Below are 24,035 nucleotides of genomic sequence, written 5' to 3' on the forward strand. Positions count from 1 at the left end.
CACACCAGGGGTTATTGGCTGTATGCCTTTGTAAAACAAAGGCTGATTAGGACCAGTGGCCCGTCCTCTCCACCCATGGACACAGTGATCATCTGCTTCAAAAGTGAAGCGAGATTCATCGCTGAACACTATACGGTGCCAGTCTGATGGCAGTCATGATGATCGGCTGCGACACCACTCCAGATGACTTCACCGATGTTGCGGGGTCAAAGGCAAATGTATGTGAGTGTAAACCCACTTCAGACAAACGCTGCAAGATGGTGGATGGTACCACGGGAGGTATAGATGTGGCTGTAGTGCATTGAATAGTCAACAATCAAACCATTGGGGCGGTTCAGGCCTGGTGAACAATCATCCTATCTTGCCTCACATTTGTGCTCCTTGGCCTTCCATAGCCTTCATTTCGTCGACAATTTCCTTGTAGCAAGTATTGCTGCCAACATCTTTGGACAGCAGTGTCTGTACGCTGCAGGTGGCGGCCTATTGCTCGCTATGACCACCCAGCTTCACGCAACCTTACAATGGGATAACGTTTGAAGTCGTTTAGCAGTCTGTAAGGTCTTGGATATCATTGTAATGGCATCTTTAGTTGCTTCTTTACGGAATTACATTGGTAGCAACAAGAAAGAAAAATTTTCCGCCTCTGTTACTGGTTTTGCGCTTTGCAAATTGTGCACTATGATCGCAATTCCTGTTCATTTGCCTTGAAACTTTGATCATTTGCATGTCTGACCAAGATGTGTTTGCATACTGAATTTCATCATAATCGCAAAAGTAATTTTTGGTGATTCTTTCCCCCCGAATGAGTGTATGACTGGGACTGCTGCTGTTACAAACCACTGCTCATATACAGCACTATGTGTCCTTGAGTGAGTATAGCCACTAGCCCCTCCACTGCAGATTAGAACATGCTTTGTTGAGTTTGGCAGTCACGAGAGTGATGAAGGAACAGCTGCTTTGGAGCATGAACAATGTACCGTGATCAAATTTCTCATTTGAAAAGCCATCGTCATCCAAAATTTGGCACAGACTCCAAGTCCAGCGTGGAGAAGTGTCTCTCTAAGAATGCACTTGTGTGGTTTAGTGTTTCACTGAGGGATAACAGTGTGTTACCCTATGAACATTGATCATGTGAATGCAATTATTCAAGAATATAAATGCGTCACTATCAAAGAATTTGCGTCAATGCTTTCCAACAATGTTGGCAGTGCAAAAACCATTGTGAAAGAAATGTTTGCACTATGACAAAATTCTAAGTATAGTACAGCTCCAATTATCCGAACTCCAACTATACAAATCACTGATCATCCAAATCACCTTCAGAATTTTTTATAATCAACTGAAGAGGAGGAAAAGGAGAAAAAAGGAAGTTCAAGAAGAAGAGAATGACATGTCACTTGAGGAATTAAGAAAACGCTTTTGAAAATTCGGAGGTTAGCACTGAGGATACAGCAGAACGGATGGTATATGATTTGACAGATCTTGGGTTTCAGTACCAGATCGAATAGGTGCGGACCCGATCGGATTTTTTTTTTTTCCGGGGCCCACTCTATATATTAAATATCTAAATAAAATGCAAATTCAGTATATATATATATATATCAAATGTCATGGATCATCAAACAGGTAAACTTCTACATAAATTATTAAATAAAATATTCAAAATACAAAAACATTTATTGAACATAAAACTAAAAATGCAAGAAACAATTGATATACTAGCTATACATCCACCATTGGCTGGTACGGTTGCGCAACTAGTTGCGCGTGCATATACCTGCATAGTAGTTTACGTACGTAAAGTAGTTCATGTACATAGTGCAAAATCTAATACAGGACTATCCCGATTAAATTCAATACATTTGACATGAACTTTTATGGGTATCAGTTTTCTATATTATAAAGTATATATTATATAATAATAAATACATTAATAAATCTCATCCAGCAATGTGAACTTCATATAAATATATTTTTAATTATTTGAATAATTCATATTTTAACCATTATCGTCAAAAGCAATTTGCTTTAAATTTCGATTTTTTTTTTCTCATTTTGATGGTAACGCGGGGCCGAATTGGGCCCAATCACCCTTTATCTGGCCCTGCTGGGTTTCAGATTGTAAACAATGATGAACTTATTAAAAGTGTCAAGGAAGAAGATGACCTTAATGTTGAAGTTGAAACAGACATGGGACCATCAGCTAGTGAAGCGTTTGCCAGCCTTGAAACTACGCCGAAGTGAATGAAGCGTCAGCCCGAGTGTGACTACATGCAATTTCTCACTGTCAAGCGGATGCGCGATTCGGCTGCCCGAAAACAGATGAAGACAGTCAAACAGCTTACTTTGACTGTGATATTAAGCAAGCAGTGACTTTTAGCACTTGTAAGTACTGTACACTATGCTATTCAACATGTATGTAAGTGTGGCCTTTTTATTTTAATTAATTACACTCTTTTTGTCCTCCCATTTTCAATATACAGTCCATATAGTAATTAAAGTGCACGTAGACCCTTTCTTTGTAAAAATTCGAATTATCCGAACTTTTTATTATCCGAATGGGGTCCGGTCCTAATTGATTTAGATAATTAGAGTTCTACCGTATGTTAAAAAAAACATCATACTACCATGCATCTGCTGGTAATAACACCACAGAATATGAGGCACCATTGAAAAATCCCTGCAAATGCGAGGTATGTACAGTGATAAGAAATTTTATTTCTTTCGGAAAAAAATCTTTCAATGGCAGCTATTTATCGTGAATTGTATGATATTGATGATCTCGCAATAACATTATGAGTGGAACTGTGAATCAGTATTTTTCAAAGCAGGAAGAACAAACATTCATTATGAACTTTGGAGTAGTAAGCTTTCTGTAGTGAGTGATGATCGTGTTGAAAATACTGATGACAAAAATTCATGAGAACAGCCAATTTACAATCTCAGAACTTTCTAAAAAATTTCTGGACATTCTTCAGAGAGTTTTGTATAAAGCAGTCACTTAAAAATTAGGCTACCAGAAGTTTTATGTTCAGTGGGTCCCAAAAATTCTCAGGGATCCATAAAAACCAATCGAATGAGTTTTGCTTACACGTTCTTTTCCAGTACAGTGCAGAAAGGGAAGGAGTTTTTGAACAGAATACTTACATGATTAAGAGACTTGGGAGGCATATGGGATGGCCAATTTTCATTTGTTGACTGGTTTGAAGAATTGGCTTGCAAGCCAGAACGTTTCTCACACTGAGAAACTTCAAAATGCTACGATAGGTAGGTTGAAATTCCAGCTGGCAAAGTTTTATGCAGAAGTTTTTCTAAAAGTTAGTAAAATGCTACCACAAATACTTGAATTTACAAGATGACTACATCGCTGCATTTCCAGATGTAAATAAAATACAGTTTATCAATATGCAATTTTTTATTTATACTCAAATGGAAGTTACTTCCCAAGTTAATCTCATGCATCCAGCTTTAACGTCATGCTCTAATGCATTTGTACACCTAGAAGGAATTGAAAATTCCTTAAATTGTCATACATTGATCTACTTTAACTACATATACCAAACCATATGGGAAAACACTCCACTTTGCTCAACCAATGGGCTGCATTGTATCAAACCAGTCTTCATCAAGTCGAATAAAATTCCACTAATGACCACTTCAACCAATTGCCAGCTTTCTTTGATGGTACCACCATTATCATCTGCAGCACCACTGATTTACCTTACTCCAGATTCAGTGTTTCCTGATCCTAGTGGCTTTATAGGACTTAACTATCGCAATTAAAAAAAGTCTCAAATTTGAAATTGGAGACTTGTATTCTGTGTTTCTTCACATCTTTGTACAGATTGCATTTTCAAGGATGATGAATATATAACTGAGCTTTAATTAGTTTATACACTGGAAATATTTTCTTAAAGAAAAAAGTGAATCCTCCTACCTTTTCACCGCAAACATAGGGAGATGCTATGATCTTGAACTGTTTATTTTAAAATAAAACTATAAGCTTCTAAGATTATTTGCTTGTTCTGTTTTTAACATTAGACAATGTCTTTAATGTATGAGCGTGATTTCTGAAACATGAATGAGACATATCTTGCTTTTTTCACCTATCAAGTTCACTGCCTTTTAATTCTTAGCATCATCTTGTAAATTCTTTTTTTCCCCCCAGTTTCATTTCATTCAATATACTATTATGTGATTCCACTTCTGATAACCATTTTAGATCTCAATCTTAAATGACACATAGACATTAAAAGATGAATATACTAGTTTTCAGGTAATTAAAAAATACCAAACTTTCAATGCTATTACACATATTTTAGTTACCAAAATACACATATTTTAAATACCAAAATGTATTTTTACGTTTTAAGTACACTAAATATGTAAATGAAAACATCTACATCCTTAAGATATCAGCAATAAAATATCGTATATATCATTTAGCACATCCTAGTTCTCATAATATCCATAACAGTGATACTTATAATCTCTGGCTTAACCAACATTTAATTTTATTTTGTTATTAATTTAATTATTACTTATTTTTACATACTTCTTTGCAAAAAAGATAACTTTTTAAGTTATTTTTTGCTTATCTTGTTCCATAATTAGTAATTTATGCATTACATTGTGAGCTAGAACATTCCTTCTATATGAAAGAAAAATATCTGTGAAGCAGAACAAGCTCAGAATTTATATTAATTATCAAAACTACGATACAGAAAAATATCTACATAAAAAGCAGAATAATATTAATTATTATATTCAGATATTGCTAAGATTAACCAAATTTTTTTTAAATGACAGCTATTGGTTTCAGAGTAAAAGGATTCTTTACTTCAAAAGCCTCATCCCTGCAGTGGCTCCTAAGTATAGCAATGGTAATGAAGTGGAGTCTTGAGGATATGACTTAAGAACATTGTTTACACATGAAACAATACCATCAGGAGAAACTCCTTCAGCTATACCTTCTGGAAAAGAATAAATGCAAGAATTTGCTTTCCTAAATTAGACCTAGAAAATTATTTACAAATATACTTGAATTTAATATTCTTTCAGTGGTAAATGGTTTTTAACACTTAAAATTAATAGTAAACAATTATTTGCAAACATAAAATACATATATGCATAAAATCAGATATTACTAAGATTAACCAAAATAAAAAGCTTCTATCTTTCTGCAATAATCATGAACATGACCACTTACATACTCAAGCACTTGGGTTTGATGTATGTGTTTAGTGATAAAGAACATCCAACATCTTGCTCAAATGAAGGAACTAATTTCTCATTAAAAGTTCTTTGTTTCCAAGTACAGTAAACACATACAGTCCAGTGGTTTTCAACAAATTTGTTATCTGCACATTATTATACCACAGGATTCAATATGCATACTATAAAATGTTTAAGACATAATATCAGGATTGCCATTCAAACTGGAGAATGAAATTCCCTGACCTTTTCCAGGTTTACTAGGTGTGTTTTAAGAAAACTCCAGTCTACCTACGTAGTGCATGTTGTCTGTGCTGACAGGTAAATTAATTATGGTACCGCTTGAACACACAAAAATTTACCAATTACATGACTTATCCCCAAATTACTGTTATAAATATAATACGAGTTGTTTTCTCCACTGAAGATTAAGACTTGAATCTGCCCAATCTGTACTAAGAAATGTCTTTTTTAGCAGATATTCTGCAGCTACACGAAAGAAAGAAATCTGTTTAATGATATTTTTAAATAATTTATTTAGCAGCATACATACGCAAAAAATATGTGCATTAAATTTTGTGATGTGGTATGTCATCATACTGCTAGAATTAGTTTTAGAAGTATGGCAGAGAAAATTGCCTGAGATTTGAAAGTATTATTAACTGATAATAAATAAATTTAGAAGGAAGAAGCCACATTTAATTATATGAATAACATTAAAATACAGTTACCGTAATTTCGCACGTATAGTCCGCACCATCGTATAGTCCGCAGACACGATTTTATATTAAAAAAAATTTCAAAAATCGTCAGATAGTCCGCACCACCGGATAGTCCGCGGACTATACGTCCGAAATTACGTTTTTTTAATACGGCAATATTCCCATGCCTTTTAAACACATCCTTTTGTTTGCGCCAATTTCTCACCGCTTTCTTGTCCACTTCAAAATAACGGGGTAAAATCCTAGTATACGGTGGAGCCTTGGTGCGACTTTGAAAATTATCGCCAACACCAAAAATGATCCAAAGAACACCTATATACATAGTATACACACATAGTATATACTATGTTTAACTATATATTTTCTTTGAATGACCCGTTAACTACTCATCGTATATGTCCCGTTTTCACTGCTCATCATAAAGTCGCCAAAAGTAGCCAAATCCCGTGTGCACCGAATACTAATATTAAACCAATAACGGCCCGCTTCTCTATTTCATCTTATTCAGCTTTCTCAACTACCTTTAGTTTAATTCAGCAGTAAAAACTTCGGCGATGTTTCATCAACGTTATCGAAGATGAAAGACAAAATACGAAAACAAAATACTGTGCAACGTGCTATACTCGTGATAAGTGGTAATGAAATGTGACCTTCGACCCCACTCACTCGGTGTTGCCGAACCACGCTATAAGTAAACGAATCACGCTTTTTTCTTCCTACTCCAAGTGCTTGCTACTATGGCTCCTAAAAACCGAGCTGACGCATTACTTTTCCCCCTCCCGGCAGTTGCGCTAAAGCAGTGCGAAGGATACTGGGATACAAGACTCTGGTTGCGCTAAGTGAGTGCTCACACAAGACTTTCTTTGGCTCATATCCCGGCATCGCTTGATGCGCGAGCCTGGATTTTAGGAGCTCTACTTGCTACTACTCATTCGTTCTGCACTATGCTCTATGGTTTACTATCGATACGATACATACGAATGTTTTCTTGGAATCTCGCGCTTTTTTTATATTTGATCATCGGCAGTTCATGACAGCGTGTTTTTTAAATTTCAACGATTTTAACCGTGAACAACCAGCGTATTATCCGCACTGGTGGATAGTCCGCAGCTTCAAAAATTCACATTTTAAACACAGATAGTCCGCGGACTATACGCGCGAAATTACGGTAATTATTTAAAGAATAAAAACTAAATAACAATAATCAATATTTTGGAGAATATATTACATAGTTAGCCTAGATGACTGATTATTATTTTCATTACTGTACTGAAAAATGACAAATAAGGCATTTATTAAAAAGAAATTTTTTTTTTTTTTTTTTTTGTAAATAGTGCGTTTTAAAGGTAATATTATGCTCTACCGTAACTTACTTACTGGGAAGGGAGTAACTGTTGTGGCTTGAACTTATATAGAAACTTTAAATACTGATTAATATCGTTTTATTTACTTTTTTTGTTGTTGTTGTTGTGGTTGTTGTTGTTTACAGAATGGCAACAGAAAGATTATTCAATTTTTGTTGTTTTCAGAATGGCAACAAAAAGATTATTCAATTTTTGTTGTTCTTGGAATGGCAACAAAAAAGATATTAATGATATTGTTCTAAAGAGTTGCTTACATTTTGCTAAAAACTAAAATAAAGATTATTTTGATTTAAAACTTGGATTGACGTTATTTGATGAAACAGAGTTGTAAAAATAAAGATTAATTTGGAGTCAGAGCCAATAGTTTCATTGTCATTTGCGGACTGTGACTAAATAAGCTTGAATCATTCTTATTTTATACATTTTAATGATTTAATATTTAGTCTAGTATAATTTTACTGAATTTAAAATTTATTAGCTGAATATTTGAAGATGAAATGTAAACTCCATGAGAGTTAAGGGAAATTAAATAGGCCCGTTGACAACAAGGAGGCACTATGTGTGTGTTCACATAGACTTAGACTGATTTTAGATTTGGCAAAAGAGAGAAGTACGAGATCTTTACGCTGTGATATGCGAATTATTAATTAAATTAATTTTGTTATTATTGACTGTGGATTGATTTGAAAATTTGACATAACAAGAAGATATGATCACTGAACCACCAGAACCTGTATAGGAAACAATAGAAATGCCATTCCAAAAATACAAAAGTAGTCATTTATAACATAACTGCATTTATTTAAGAATTCTTAATATACGAGTTCACTTTATTTTTTTATCTGCAATAATCCATAGTGTAATTTTTATTTTCATTACGACGGGCACTTGCCTTTCCAACATTGACCAATCCTAACGCCATTTTATTCTGGAAGCACCTAATAGGTGGCCACCATTACCTTCTATGAGGAAACAGACAATTTACATCCATGCCTTCTCCGGGATTCGAACCTGGACCCTTTGGTATTGCAATCGGCTCCCCTAACCACTCTACCATCTGGTGTAAAAATTAGAAAGAGGAAAATGTGAACAAAGCTCAGAAAGACATGACCAATAATTAGCAAAATTCATTGGTCCACTCAACTATTAGTTACAAAGCATAGGGATTAAAATAATTCAAATTTTCAAAATTCCCTGCATTACTGGCCAGAGTTTAAAAACATTAAATTTTATTTATTTACATTTAACCATATATATTAAATTAGCATGCTCTGGAAAAAGTACACAGCTTTTGCTTCTTTTAACTATTAATTTGTTGTCTTATAATTTTGTCCAGAGCATAATCGATAATTTGGGGTTATCAAATAGCATTTTGAAAATTTACAAAATATTTCTTGCATTGTCATATACAAAGTATGGCCAGACTTCAGGACGAGGGAGCTGCATGATTGATTTTATGAACGTTCGAGAGCCGCATGTCCAAATTTATATCGTTTTAAAAATAATAAGACAAATTTTGAATATAAACTTTTGAAGTAAATTAATGAATATGTGATTAACATGATTACATATAAAAATGAATAAATACATCTTACATCTACTGCTTTGTGTTTATATGTCAAGTCCCAAGAAAATAAAAATTTATAACTCCTGTAATAGGCAACTAAGCATTTTTTCTTCAGGTAGAAAAACCAACTATTTTTTTCCGATTTCCTGTATACTTGTCTGTTTATAATTATTGTTGTTTTATTTTAGTAAAAATAAAATTAATCGGAAACATAATCATTGGAGCACAAATTAAATAAAAAATGTTATTTGAGTAAATTATAAATCATTGTTTAAAAGAAAATTGAGTGTTTTTTTAAACTCATGAGCAGTCCTTTTAGAAAGGATAAATTAAAGGATACACGTCAGCGCGCACTGCAGAGAAACTGTTACTTGAGAAAGACTATTTATTTAAAAATAAGCTATTAACTTGTTTAGACAATTAATATACGGACTAACAAACTGAGATCATTCGAATCCCAACCTAAGAAACAGTTAAACATTTTTGCCCAAAACTTTGGAATAATTACTTTTACTGATGCCCAGTATAGAAGAATTAAAAAAAAATATACAATTGTAATTTCAGTGGTAATATTTTGAATAATCAATATCTCTCATGACAGCCTTGACTGTTACAGTATTTCAATGCAACATCCAACAGAATCTTCCAGAATTCTTTAGTAATCAGTAGACTGTGCATCATTGAAAATTCTGGAAAGCACCTCTTGAATCGTTACAATAATTCTGGCATACATAACTTATTGCTAATAAATCTAGTTGTTCATGCCAGGCTACATAAATGCTATATCAAACACATATTCCATTTGCCTAGCAGGTGAACTTCAACCTAGTTGTTTGATTTTGAGCTGTTTTTCAAATGCATGGGAAATCAAAACTAATGTTATGGAAAGAAAACATACTTGTCATTATTACTGTTAAGAAACACTAAACCGCAGTAAGATAGCTTCCCCGCAAGGCAGGTTTACAATTGCCAGACAATGCAAGGGAAGACAGGGTTGCCATATTTGGTGCAAAATCACCCATTTGGCTACATTTAGCAACAATGTCTATGGTGATATATCGCCATAGACAGATGGAGAACATTCTAAAACAAATTCTTACTGGAATGTTCTCAAAGGGAGGCCAAAAACTATATAAATGCTGTCAGTACGTGGAGTAGCAATATATCGTAGTGCATCATCAAGTGAATCACAAGTCTTATTGTAAAGAGTATGTTGAGCTCCAAGAACGATCGACCGAGTTGGGAGCTGTATTTAGTGTTTTTCTGTGAAGATGCTTCACCATTACAGCCCAAAGGCTGTGTTGCTGATTGTTTCAGCATGTTTATCATAGTTTTTTGACAACTGTAAGCTAGTTTTTAAAACTGTCCTGAGTAATACTGGAAAATAAATTGTGTTTTAATACTTCATCAAGTGTTGTCGTCAATCACTCCAAAACCACAAACCCGTAGAAACACAAAACTATAATGAATTTATTTCGCAAATGCAGATATAACATGAATGCATAACTCTTCATATTTCTACAAACATGAACATATGTTCGATGTTGAGGCCTTTTGTAACATGGCAGACATCTGCAGATTAGTTTCTAAGCGCTTTCCAAATAGGTGTACGGATCAACGGTATTCTAACTGTTGGAACAATAAAGGATGTCAAATGAACTTACTGTCTCGTCTTGAATTCTTGAATTTCTAAGTAAAATAACTTAGAAGAAAGTTTAAAATAAATTGTTGTCAGTCTAATGGTTACATAGTATATCTTTCCATTGGGTTACCTAACGTGAGTACAGAAAATAAATCTCAAATGGCAGAGGATACTTTAGATACTCTGTAGGCAGAGGATACTTTAGAAAACAAAAGATCAGATCAGATTTTAAAAATAAACTAGCGGGCAAGCCCGCCAGCTGAGCAGGCTGAAGCCCGCTTTTCATTGTTCAATGTTCATGAGTTCATATGTTCAATTTCAAAATTTGTAAGTTGGACCGGTGTTCGAAAGTTAGACCGAACTACCAGTGTTCATCAGTTTTGCGCAGGCTGTGTCCGCTTTATTCACGTATGCATCGAGAAGATACTGCATACACGTTACACATGCGTAAAATAACGAAACCACCCATGCACCCAGCCCGCCGGCCGGGAATCAAAATTTGGAACAAACTACCAGTGTCAAGCGATTTTGTGCGGGCTGCCCCCGCTTTATTAAAGTATGCATCCAGAATGTACTGCATTCACGAGACGCATGCGGAAAATCACAAAAACACCCATAGAGCCAGCCCGTTGGCCTTTATTCGAAAGTTAGTCTGAACTACCAGTGTTTAGCGATTTTATCGGGCTGTGCCCGCTTTATTCGTGTACGCATCCAAAAGATACTGCATACACGTTACACATGCGGAAAATCATGAAAACATACATGGATGCAGCCCGTTCGCCGGGATTCGAGAGTTGGATCGAACTACCAATGTTCAGCGGATTTTTGCGGGCTTCGCCCGCTGCATACTTGTATGCATCCAGGAGAGACTACATACACGATACACATGCGTAAAATCAGGAAAATACCCATGCAGACAGCCCTTTCACAGGTATTCGGAAGTTGGACTGAACTATCAGTATTCAGCGGATTCGCGCGAGCTGCACCCGTTTTATTCATATATGCATCCAGAAGATACTGCATACATGATACACATGCGTGAAATCACGAAAGTACCAATGCAGCGAGCCCATTCACCGTTATTCGAAAATCGGATCGAATTACCAGTGTTCAGCGGTTTTGCGCGGGGCGCGCCCGCTTTATTCGCGTACGCATTTAGAAGATACTGCATACACGATACACATGTGGAAAATCACGAAAACATCCATGCAGCCAGCCCAATCGCCGGGATTCGAAAGTTGGATCGAACTACCAGTGTTCAGCGACTTTACCGGGCCGTTGCACCAAATATAATTTTGAACATTTTTGTGTTTATTATTCGAATAGTAGATTTGATATTAAAATTCCTTATCATTAATTTCAACGTAACCATACACAAAAGTGCATCAATATACATATTAATGTAATTAATCATTCATAATTATTTATAATAAGAATACTTTTCATTTACCATGTCCAAGCAACAGAAATTCAATTTAAAACCCTGAACGAAAAAAAATTTAGTTAGCATATAAATAAATAGTTTAGTTATTTTTATATTTATTTACTTTTTGGCAATTAAAATTTCTTAATTAAAAGTTAATTTAACATTAGTTTTATGCAAACAGACACATATGTTAAACTCAAAATTACAACAATATATATATTAATGCAATTACATATAATAAAAAAGCAGTGAATGATTACGTAGCTCAGTGACACAAATGAGCACGCTGAATTGAGCTATTAGAATTTTTAGTTTGTATTACTCAAAGTTGCTTAGTTATTCAGATCCAAAAATCAGGAATTGTCCGAAAAATGCACTAAAAATACGTATCTATGCGATCGGCTCCAAATTTAGAAATTTACAACTGATAGATGGTCAAATGAAGGATGCCCTTTATTCTAGAGAGATTGGCAAATTAGAAGATTAATTAGCATAATAAATAAAAACCCTCTAGTACGTTAAGTTCATCCCTGGCGAATGGCCTTGACGATTCCAACAGTCGTGCGGAAACCATCTTCCCCTCCCCGACACCCGTCGCTTTCCAATCAAAGACCATCAACCAAGAGTTAGGAAGGGGAGATAAGGTAGTAGCGCTTTATTAATGAACCTGCTAATTACGCTCTTAATTAGCAAAACAGTTTACAATCAACGCTAACCTTTATTTGAACATCCGGGAAGAGCAAAATTCAAAATTTAAAGAAATCGGCCTATTCTTTCAAAAATTACAAATTTTGTGTGCATTTTCCGGCTTAATTTCTCTAATTAAGAAAAATGCACTAAAAATTCGTATCTCGGGAACCAATAATGCGATCGGCTACAAATTTAGAAATTTACAACTGATAGATGGTCAAATGAGGGATGCCTTTTGTTCTAGATGGATTGGCAAATTAGCTGATTAATTAGCATAATGAATAAAAACGCTCCACTAAAAATGCACTAAAAATTCGTATCTCGGGAACCAATCATGCGATCGGCTCCAAATTTAGAAATTTACAACTGATAGATGGTCAAATGGCCTTGACGATTCCAACAGTCGTGTGGAAACCATCTCCCCCTCCCTGAGACCTGTCGCTTTCGAATCGAAGGCCATCAACCAAGAGTTAAGAAGGGGAGATGAGGTAGTAGCGCTTTTATAATGAACCTGCTAATTAGTCTCCTAAACAGTTTACAATCAACGGTAACCTTCATTGAGCATCCGGTAAGTGCAAAAGTCAAAATTTGAATGAAATTGGTCAGTTAGATCAGGAGTTACGTATTTTTTGTGCATTTTTCCGGCTCAGTTTGTCTAATTAAGAAAAATTCGTAATTTGGGAACCAATCATCCAATTTTCTTGAAATTTCGAAATTTTCAATTCGCGGATGTTCAAATGACGGATGCCGTTTGTTCCAAGTCGATCGGCCAATTAGACGCTTAATTAACGGCATGACTAAAAGTGCTCCAGTACCTTAATTTCCTTCCTTGGCGCGTAGAGAAATCCCTTTAATAGGGGAAAAACCCAACAAAGAAAGCGAAAGAAAGCTAAAAAATGTAGGGGGAAATGAGTTTTTAATTAATATTTCGGCTAATTAAAATTGCACGAACATGCGAATGGCCAATATGGCGAGCCACTGGCGCGACGAATCCTACAGTACTTTCCACTAAGCTCTCCACCAAGCCATTCTTGAGAAGATGATGCTACAAAGACACAGACGCGCACAGATTTTAATAGTATAGACTTTTATGGGAGCAAAATTTCATATTATTGTTTGAAATTTTTAGTGATCAAGCATTGGATCATTGTTCAATGTTTCATTTGGTTACTAAGCTTTCATGAAGGATGTGTCAGATGTACACGATGATCAAAAATTAGGAAGGCAAAAAATATCAATAGATTAAAAGAAAGAAATGGTAACACAAGAGCCAGGGCAACCGCTGCAGCTGCAGAGCGGCAGTACTAAGGGGTAAAAAGTTTAGGTATGTGCCAAGCAGCAAAATGCCTCTAACCTAGTGCGAAATTTACCAGTGACTCTAACCTAGTGCAGCAAAATGCCACTAACTTAGTGTAAGGTTGAAAGAAAGATCATCAAACAAGAAACATCCAAACGTAATTATTTTATTTCTTGTTGATTGAAAAACTTATTGTTACTTTTTTAATGGCAGGAACTAGCAATTTCAGGCTTTCGCCACTAATACGGGCAAAAGCGGTTGTCATTCTATTATGGAAGCACCTAGTGCAGCAAAATGCCTCTAACCTAGTGGGAGGTAGAAAGAAAGAGTCATCAAACAAGAAATCGAAAAATATGAGAAAATATCACAAGCTAAAGAGATTTTACCAATATCAATATGCTGATTTTGACAGAAACTTTGGAAAAGAGAGACATTTGTGTTCTGTTGATCATTCATTGCTTGATGCAACATTATGAAAATTTAATGATTGAGGTGAAAAAGCTCTATTTGGAATAACAATATTTGCTAAAATGGGAATTAAACATTCTGAATAAAATTTTAATCATTGTCAAACCAGTGATTCTTCCCACAACTCCAAATATTTCAGCATACGCAACTGTTGGAGAAACAAAAGATAGTGGGAAAAGTGGTCATTAAGCATATTATTGTGAATAGTTGCGAAATCTGAGAAGCAACTGCATAAAAATGCCTACTTGCTTATGGATAGGAAGTTCATTTTGAAGGTGATCCGCAGAAAATTGAGGCAAGTCTCCCAACCAAGTAGATGCTGAAGGTTCACTCCACCAAAATTTAAATTATCATAAAATTCTTAAATAGATTAAAAGAGTTCTATATGAATTCCAGAGCAAAACAGGTTTCTTCAATAGTCACTCACGCCATTCTAGGACTGAATAAAAGTAGTACCTTACAACGAATAGCAAATCTTCCAGGTGGATCGCAATTGTTTTGAACAATGGGAGCACACAGGAATGTGAGCAGATACTATTTGAAGTAAAATTAACTAGACAGAAAAAATATTAGGGAGAATAATTAAATAACTAAATATACACTCACTTCCAAAAGTTAAGCATGAAGATGTAAAATGCAAAAAAATCAACAAATACTGCTTTGATTGACACAAAATTTGGCAGAAAAGTAGCATATATATTTATGCATAAAACAAAATCAATAATTATATACTGAAATGAAAACAATATTAAATTTTTGTAAGTTATCAGACAATGACATTCTGGAGACTTAAACAGAATTATGTATAAAGTGAAAATAAACAGCATAAAATAAAAAAAAGAACATTAATAGGGTATGTGATCCCCTCTCATCTGTACACAAAATTACACCTTGTGACCATGCTTTCAATTAGGTGGTCAACCAACGCAGAATTAAGCAATCGCCGTTCTTGTAGAGCAGTTTCCAGATCAAAAAGAGTGGCTGGAGGTCGGAAACGTGAAGATATAGCACGGCCGAGAGCATCTCAAAGATTTTCAATCAGATTAAGGTCAGGCGAATATGCTGGCCATGCCATACGCACAATCCCTTCACTCTCCAGATGACCTACGTTATCGTCCATTAAAACAAAATTAGGGCCAACTGCTGCAGCGTACAATCTCACGATGGGTTCCAGAACTTCATCTCGATACCGGACAGCCGTCAAAGAACCCCATTTAACCCTTTGTGGCGTACTATACGGTAATGTCGGAATTTCAATAAAAAAAGTTGTATGCAGTCTATTTAGTCCTAAAGGAGTATACAGGTAAAAGTTTGTAAAAATTGCACTTACCGTTTTAATTCTGTGGGTGTTCCATGAGGTGGAACACTGCGCTGCCAGAGCTTTTAAAAGTGCGACTAAGCGAGCATTGCAGTGAAGCACGAAAATGACTAGAAGCGTTTGTATAAGAATGAAAAAACTCTATTATGGCTGTATACATGGTTTCTAGGATATACACAATATTCTTGAATATTGTGTATAATTGAGATAAATAACTATATATCTACTGTGGATAAATGAGATAAATATCTACATACACAACTCCTATATACAAAAATATTTACAAATTTTCCTATTTCTTAGCTTCGTGAAATTGTTCAAAGCAAGTCGCACCTTTTTGATGGAAGCACAAACCAACTATGATTAATATTAACAATAAAGAAAAATAAGCCTATAATATATACATACACGAAAACTATCTACACAATTATTGAAAAGAAATGGGAATGAGACTAAAAAGCGACAGCAAAAAATTCGCGCAGGTCTAAGTAAAGATGAGTCAAGCTACTAATAAAACTCCCGCCTAAAAACTACTCCCGAAAATTTTGAGATGCCAATATTAAGGCTTTCATAACACAAAACACACCTCACCCCTCAATACTGCTTTGTTTGAATTCATTCACCCCCCCCCCCGAAACAACGGAAGTTCTCGCCTAAGCACAGATGCTCTGATTCGTAACAGCATGAGATTGCTAAAGGCACAGTGTTCCTGCTAATGGAACACCTGGTTTAGTTCAATGATTCTGCATATGGTTTTTGTATGAAAGATTAAAAAGAAATATAGAACAAATAATTTGGAGTACAGCCTGCAAAATTATGGCTAATTTTTTTTCCAAATAAAATTTTTTATATCATTAAAAAATAGAGAAAATTAATTGAAAAAAGTGGATTTTAATAACACATAATAAATGAAAATTCTGTGTCTCCTTGTGATATGCTGCTATCTACTGTTTAAAAAGAAAAGTTCAAAGTATATTATAAAGGCATTTTTATCTATTTACGGTTGAATTTAAAGGTTTCAGAAGCGATTCAATTTGGGTGTTCCATGTATTGGAACACTGAGCCGCAAAGGGTTAAAGATGTGCAGGTCAGTGCGGTATCCTAATGAAATTCCCGCCCACACCATAATGATTCCGCCTCGGAATACGTGACGTTCGGTGATGTTTTGGACTGACTGCGTGTCTGTTGTTCACGCCATATCCTTATACGCTTGTCATCTGGCTTCAGAGCAAATCTTGACTCATCAGTAAACATGACATTTTCCCAATCAGACACATTCCAATTGACATGTTCCTGGCACCACTGTAATCGTGCCTTTCTTGATTGGACAGATAGAGGAACACAAATTCAAGGTATCTGGGCATACAATCCACTCATATGTAATCTTCGGCATACAGTAGTTGCAGATATCATCTTACCAATGGACGCTGCAACCACAGATGTCACACGTGGGGAGATCGCTCTGCGATTCCGCTTGGCTACAATAGCAATAATTCGATCTTCCGTGGGGGTTGTAACCCTTGGGCGACCGGATACGGACCTTCGGACAACTGTCTGTGTGGTTTGGAATTGTTTCCATAAACATGAAATTACAGAATGATGAATGCCGATGAGCAACATCCATGATTGACTGTCCTGCTTCAATGCGCCCCACAGCACGATAGCGGTCAGAATCTTCCATTTGTCTTCTGGAAGTCATAGAAACACGTATGTCTTGAAAACAAATTGTAGGAAAGTTTAAAACACCTTCTATCAGCACTTACAATCAATTTCTGTAACCCTTCATAAAGCTGGCTTCTTATAAGACTGCCTTTTTTGCATATTTCTTCACATGAAAGCGCAATTGGCTGTTACCTAACATATTTGCATACTTCTATCTACCTCTGCAGTGAATTGCATCCTCTTCAATTCTGATTGGTTTCCGGCAACTGGCATTTTCCTCTCCATGCTTAACTTTTGGAAGTGAGTATACTAGCATTGCATTTTAGATTAATTTCGTAATATTGCATTCTGATGACCATTACCTGTTCAAACAGTAACATAACCGGAATAGTAATTACCAGAAATGGAATTATTTGTTATTTTGCACATTTGTTGCTCTGACCATAAGCCAACAGCAGAGAGTAAAGCTATCTCATTTTTACATACATAATATCAGAAATTAATAAAGAAACATGGCAATGCATGATTTCTATTTCAAATTCCATTTGTATTAAGAAATGAAACTATATTCAAAACAAGTCGCATTTCAGACCACAAAGAATCGCAAGTAGCTTGCGAGCAGCAATCAAGGTGTCAGTGAGCCGCAGTTTGGGCATGTGTGTCATCTACTATTATATTTCTTATGACTTACATATATATACTACCAGACATGTCCGAACATACCAGACATGTCCAAACAGTGGCTCGTCCAGACATGTCCAAACATATACCAGACATGTCCAAACAGTGGCTCGTGAGCCGCACGCAGCTCCCCGACATTTTCAATGCGGCTCGCGAGCTACTTGCAATCCTTTGCCATCTAAAATGCAACTTGTTTTCGATAAACATAGTTTAATTTTTTACTACAAATGGAATTTGGAATAGAAATCATGCAGTGCCCCATTTCTTTATTAATCACTAATTCAATTTCTGATATTATGTATGTAAAAATTTGATAGATTTCAATCTGTCCACTGCCAGTTAATCAAAAGAGCAACAAATATGTAAAATTACAAATAATTCCAATTCTGGTAATTACTGTTCCGTTTATGTGACTTTTTGAACATTGTCATCGAACTACACTGATACGAAGTTAATGTAAAATGCAATGCTAATATTTTTATTTAATTATTCTCCTTAATATTTTTCAAGTTAATTTTACTTCAGAGAGTATCTGCTTACTTTCCTGTGCGATTCCGTTGTTCACAACAGTTGTGATCTACCTGGAAGATTTGCTCATCGTTATAGGGCACTGCTTTTATTCAGTCCTTGAATGGCGTGAATAACTTCTAAAAAAACTTGCTTTGCCTTGCAACCCATATAGAGCTCTTTTAATCTGTGTAAGAATTTTATGAGAATTTTATTTTTGGTGCTCTTACTTGGTTAGGAGACTTGTCTTAATTTTCTGCGGAACTCCTTCAAAATTATTTTCCTATCCCAAAGGAATCCTAATAGCATTGCATCAAGCAATGAGGGATCAACACTACACAAATGTCTCTCTTCTCCAAAGTTTCTGTCAAAATCGGCATATTGATAATTGGCGAAATCTTTTTAGCTTGCAACATTTTCTCTTATTTTTTGATTTCTTCTTTGATTACCTTCTTTCTTTCTCTGTCGTACTAGATTAGAGACATTTTGCGGCTCTAGATTAAAATCGCCTGTAAATATCACACTAGGTTAAATGCATTTTGTTGACCAGCATATCTAAAATCTTTCACTTCTCTCAAAATTTTCACCAATACCGCTGCTCTGCAGCTGCAGCAGCTCTGATGCCAGCATTTGTTGATATTTTTGTCTTCCCAATTTTCAATCATCATGTATGTCTCTCACGTCCTTCATGAAAGCTTAGTATCCAAATGAAAAGTTGTACAATGATCCACTGCTTGATCACTACAAATTCCATGCAATAATGTGAAATTTTTTCCCTGTAAGTATTTATTGATCTTTTATTTTCTAAATTATCCTCTGCCTACAGACTCCATTTGAGATTTATTTTCTGTACACGTTAGGTAACCCAATGAAAAGTTCTATGTAACCGTTAGGCTAATAATAATTTATTATCAATTTTCTTCTTAGTCATTTTACTTAGAAATTCAAGACGAGACGATAAGTTCTTTAAGTGCCCTTTATAGGTCCAACAGTTAGAATACAGTGGATCCATACACCTATTTGGCAAGAGCTTGGCCATCCCTGCTATATACAAAGGTAAGAGAGGTAATGTTTTCAGTTGAAAAATTCAATAGTGAGTTTTCAGTGAATAAGCACAAATTAAGGTCTCCACAACACATTTTTACAATAATGTCGGTCTGTCTGTATGTGTGAGACTTTTTTTGGTCTATGATAACTCTTATCTGAAGCTTCCAAGGATTTCTGCTTTCACGTTTAAACTCGTTACATTCATAAAGAGATGACTATATTTTCAGTGAAACTGTACAAACACAAATGTTGCTTTACATGAAACCCATAACAGCCTTTAATGGATAATCTGAAGTGGTACTTTACTTAAACCACATAACAGTTGCTAAATGAAAAACTGGATTAAAATATAATCCAAACCTTTTCAATTTTAGTATTTTCCTCATTAATCTGTCATTTTCAGCTTATGCCCCCAGCTTATACTACTAAAATATTTGCATAATTCATATATTATCCTATAAGATGATTTGATAGCTTCAAAACAGGACTTATGTCACATTAATTCATGTGACATCTAAATGTGACATCTAAGGGAAAAATTGAAACTTAAGATTTCTTTTCTTAATTACAAAATAAAGCATAAAAATTTTTTATGTATATATCTTAAATTTCATACCATAACATATATTTTAATTTGATGAATGATCCAATATATGTTAATCAATTTTTTTTTCTATATGAAGGAAAAATTCGTAATTCCCCACATTTCCAACTGCATTTCACTAAAAATATTCTAGCATTATTATTGTATGCAATTTTGTGTGAAGGTTAAGCATTTTAAGTTCCATTTACTTAACAATAAATGTGTCCATTTCATTGCTGTTTTAAAAGGCATTTTAATTTAAATAGTATTTTGCATGTTTCTTCAACAAAAGAAATTTGGTGATTCAAAGCAAGGCATACAAAAGATTGCTAGAAGTGCAAAAGCTCTCATAATTACTGAGAGATAAGGACAGCACTTAATAAAATTATTCTCTCCACTTTCACAGAATATCAATCTTTAATTGTGTGAAGGCTTTTGTTTAGAAAATAATATTTGAAGAGTGGTCACCTAACTGAGAAGCATCCCAATTCAGAAATTATAAAAAAAAGTTAACTAAAAAATTCTCGATATGGCTTTGATGATTTCCCTTGCTGGAATAATTTAGATTGTTTTCTACCATTTCCTTCCTGCAATTTTAACACCTTACAAAATTCTTTTGCAATATTTTAAAAACTCTTTGCCTTAATTATTGTTTAGAATTTCAATGGATTGAACTTCACTGATTTACTTCTACAAGTTGAAATTTGAGACTGTTTTTCAGTCCTCTGGACATATTACTGTATATACCGGATGACACATCAAGAAAACTGATATCAGTCTCTCTACCTGTTAATTTAAATGGATTTTGTTTAAGTTTATTTTGAAAATGCTTGAGAAAGTTTCATTTCCTATGCTTATTTTAAGATTTTGTTGTTGAATTTTACAGGGTTAAGTATAATGAAAGAGATATTTAACAAATAAAGTTAAAATGGCAAATAAAAAATTGGTCATTTTATTAAGAAAACTTAACATTTATATCATAAACTGAGAAAAGACTGAAAAAAGGTGCATAGCAACACTTAAACACTACATCAGGAATTCTAAAAATATGCTGATATTAAAAATTATTTTACTGTTAACTCACTGAGTTGTAAATCCAAAACACTATATGACCAGACGTATATTACAATCAAACAGAGATATGAAATTATACAAATAAAGAAAATGAGGTGATTGATGCGATACTTTCAAATCAAAAAGTATGGGAACAGATATGTACATGAGCAAGTATATTTATCACTTCCCACTGTGTGGGAGAATAGAATAATAAAAAATTAGAAGCATTTATAATTAACACTACACTGAGCCATAAAATTTTAAATACATTAGATTTCATTTCCAAATGATCAACCCAAAATGATAGTTTACTTAATTGTTGCTTTTCCACCAAATCCTGCAAAAGTCATGTGCTACCCTATAAGATATTTTACACAGTTTTAATTACCTATGTGCATCACACCAGAAACCAATTTAGAATGATTATTCCTTTTTAGAAAAACTGAAAATTCCCAGATCTTAAAAGTTAGACTTTTTTCTAACTTTCTTGGCAGACTGCCAACAAAGGTTGTACTTGCTCTGATTGGACAATACTAATCTAATTCTCAATGATTTAAAAATGTATTATTAAAATAAAGGAATATTGATTGCAAGGCAGGTTAAGACAGGACGTAAATGGCATTTGTGAGGCAGCAAATAAAAGTGGTCACAGGAATTTTAATGCATTAATGACATCAATGAAACAGAGAAAAGAAGGTTACTATTACAGAATACAACAAAACAATAGCTAGAAAATTTGTTTATTGTGAGCAATGCAATAGTGTGTTCACAACCACACTATTGCATTTCAACCTTCATGTTTCTATGTATTACTTTCCTCAGCTATGCATTTTCTCGTACAAAGCAGCTGTCAATACCTTCTGCTTCCAGTATCTCCTAAAAGTGTGCATAAAACTGGGATAACCTTTGTACCAGTAGATGAAACTATATTTACAGTAAGACAAAAGAGAATAAAATAAAACAACTCTACACAAATTAAATTTTGTATTCATAAACCAAATATCAATATTCGAAAAAAGGGACAAGGAATTTAAACAAATTTTAGAAAATTATTAACATTTTACTAGGTAGTCCCAAATAAGAAAAGGAAGGGCTGAATGAAAAATGTATAATGCATATATGAAGTACACTGCAGTACATCATCACTCAATTCTAAGAAACTGACCATTACTGTTCGGCCACTGCTAATGTAACTATGATTAGCACATCTATAATTTAACTTGTTCAATGTAGTTCTTAGCTAGAGAGCCATGCTGATGAGAAGCAGAATATTGTGCCTTCCTTATGCAAATTCCAACAGAAATGGTTGCTTTTTTGCATTTATAGTGTTATAAGCTTGGCTTTTAACATCAATAATTTTGTTTCTTGTAAAAATAAATGTACTCATTATGTACTAAATGTACATTATAGATGAAGCACAGTGAAAAAAATTATCAAAACAGTTCATTTTACAACTATTATATACACTAGAAATGTCCACACTGGATAACAGCTGAACACTGGTAGTTCAACATAGGGTGAAATTCCAATGAACAAGTTGTCAGCATGAGTTGGATTTTTTTCCCTCACATGTAACATAAATACAAGTCAGTTTCTTTTAAAATGTGCTCCATAAAGGCATCTTTCCTTTGATATTAAACTATCGTGTACTCAATTAAATCAATAAACCACTTACACATACCAAACTTAATAAAAATATGTTTGAGAACTGTAGCAACAGCTGTAGCAAACAGTTTGTTTATACGTAAAGTTGTTCTCTTATTCCTGAATGATTCTGATTAAGCAAATGTGTGTACTTTAAAAAGCATTAAAGATTAATTTGCAGTAGTGCTCATTTTAAGTGATGTATTATTTACTGTTGTCAGAATTTTTGCAAGCTCAAAATGGCACATGTAAACAAATTTTGGCTAGATTATTTTCTCTTTCTGAAGGAAATCTCATTTTTCAATACATAAACTATGTAGAAATTTCAGAATCATGATATCAGTGAATGACAAACGATTATTCAAAACTAGCAAAACATCAACAGTTACTGCTTTTAACACAGGAGAATGGCAAGTACTTGCACAAAAAAATGTTTTTCAAAGACAGTTTTAAAAATTAAATTATGTGGTTCTAAAAGGGAACTCTTCTACTTGACAGACATTACCATCATTTTTTAAAGTGTCTGCCTTTACTACAAATAAGGTAATTAATATTTAAATTTAAAAAATAGGAAATTCATAATTGTCTTCTAGAAACAATGGCAGAGGTGAACAACAGACGTTTGATTTCCTATGGAAATCACACTATGGGAAATAAAATCTTATAATGACTACAGATGAAACATGGATTCATTTGAATGATTTTCATTGAAAATGATCAAACTGCTTTTGTAAAAGAGGACAGAAAGCTTTGAAAGTTCAAAAGAAAGTTTTTATAAAGTCTTTATGATAATAGCTTGTTTTTCATTAAACAGAAAACTAAAATTAATAGCAGTTAAAAGAAATGTAAAATAAACTCTATTTGTTATCAAAATAATATCTGACTCATATATTTAAAAATCAAATTCAGTTTCTCAATCCATTAAATGTAAGAAAATTATATCCACTCACTGGAGCAAAGTTATGCAAGTCTTAAATTTCTAAAATAAGCAGAGAAAAGAAGGTACTTCTGAATTAGTAATAGAGATTCTGTTGCAATTTATGGATTCATAGAAATCTCATCAGTTATTCCAGATTAGCAGGAAGAAATTCATAATTTATTTCAAAATCAGTATTTCACAGCAAAAATAACAGTTGTAAATAACTCA

General features: G+C 34.1%; 1 protein-coding gene across 1 annotated transcript in view; it reads right to left on the reverse strand.

The window, feature by feature from the left end:
* Positions 1–24,035, reverse strand: part of LOC118191865 (ectonucleoside triphosphate diphosphohydrolase 1-like) — a gene marked incomplete at its 5' end in the record, with an annotated part of 143,908 nt that overhangs the window by 66,480 nt on the left and 53,393 nt on the right. The window contains one exon of the mRNA XM_085808542.1: positions 4,841–4,973. Within this exon, the coding sequence (XP_085664668.1) occupies positions 4,841–4,973 (133 nt within the window). The remainder of the gene's footprint in view (positions 1–4,840; positions 4,974–24,035) is intronic.

Source organism: Stegodyphus dumicola, chromosome X1 (assembly GCF_044657685.1).
Source record: "Stegodyphus dumicola isolate Sdum_Otavi_A_Nest chromosome X1, ASM4465768v1".
In the NCBI taxonomy this organism is placed as follows: Eukaryota; Metazoa; Arthropoda; class Arachnida; order Araneae; family Eresidae; genus Stegodyphus; species Stegodyphus dumicola.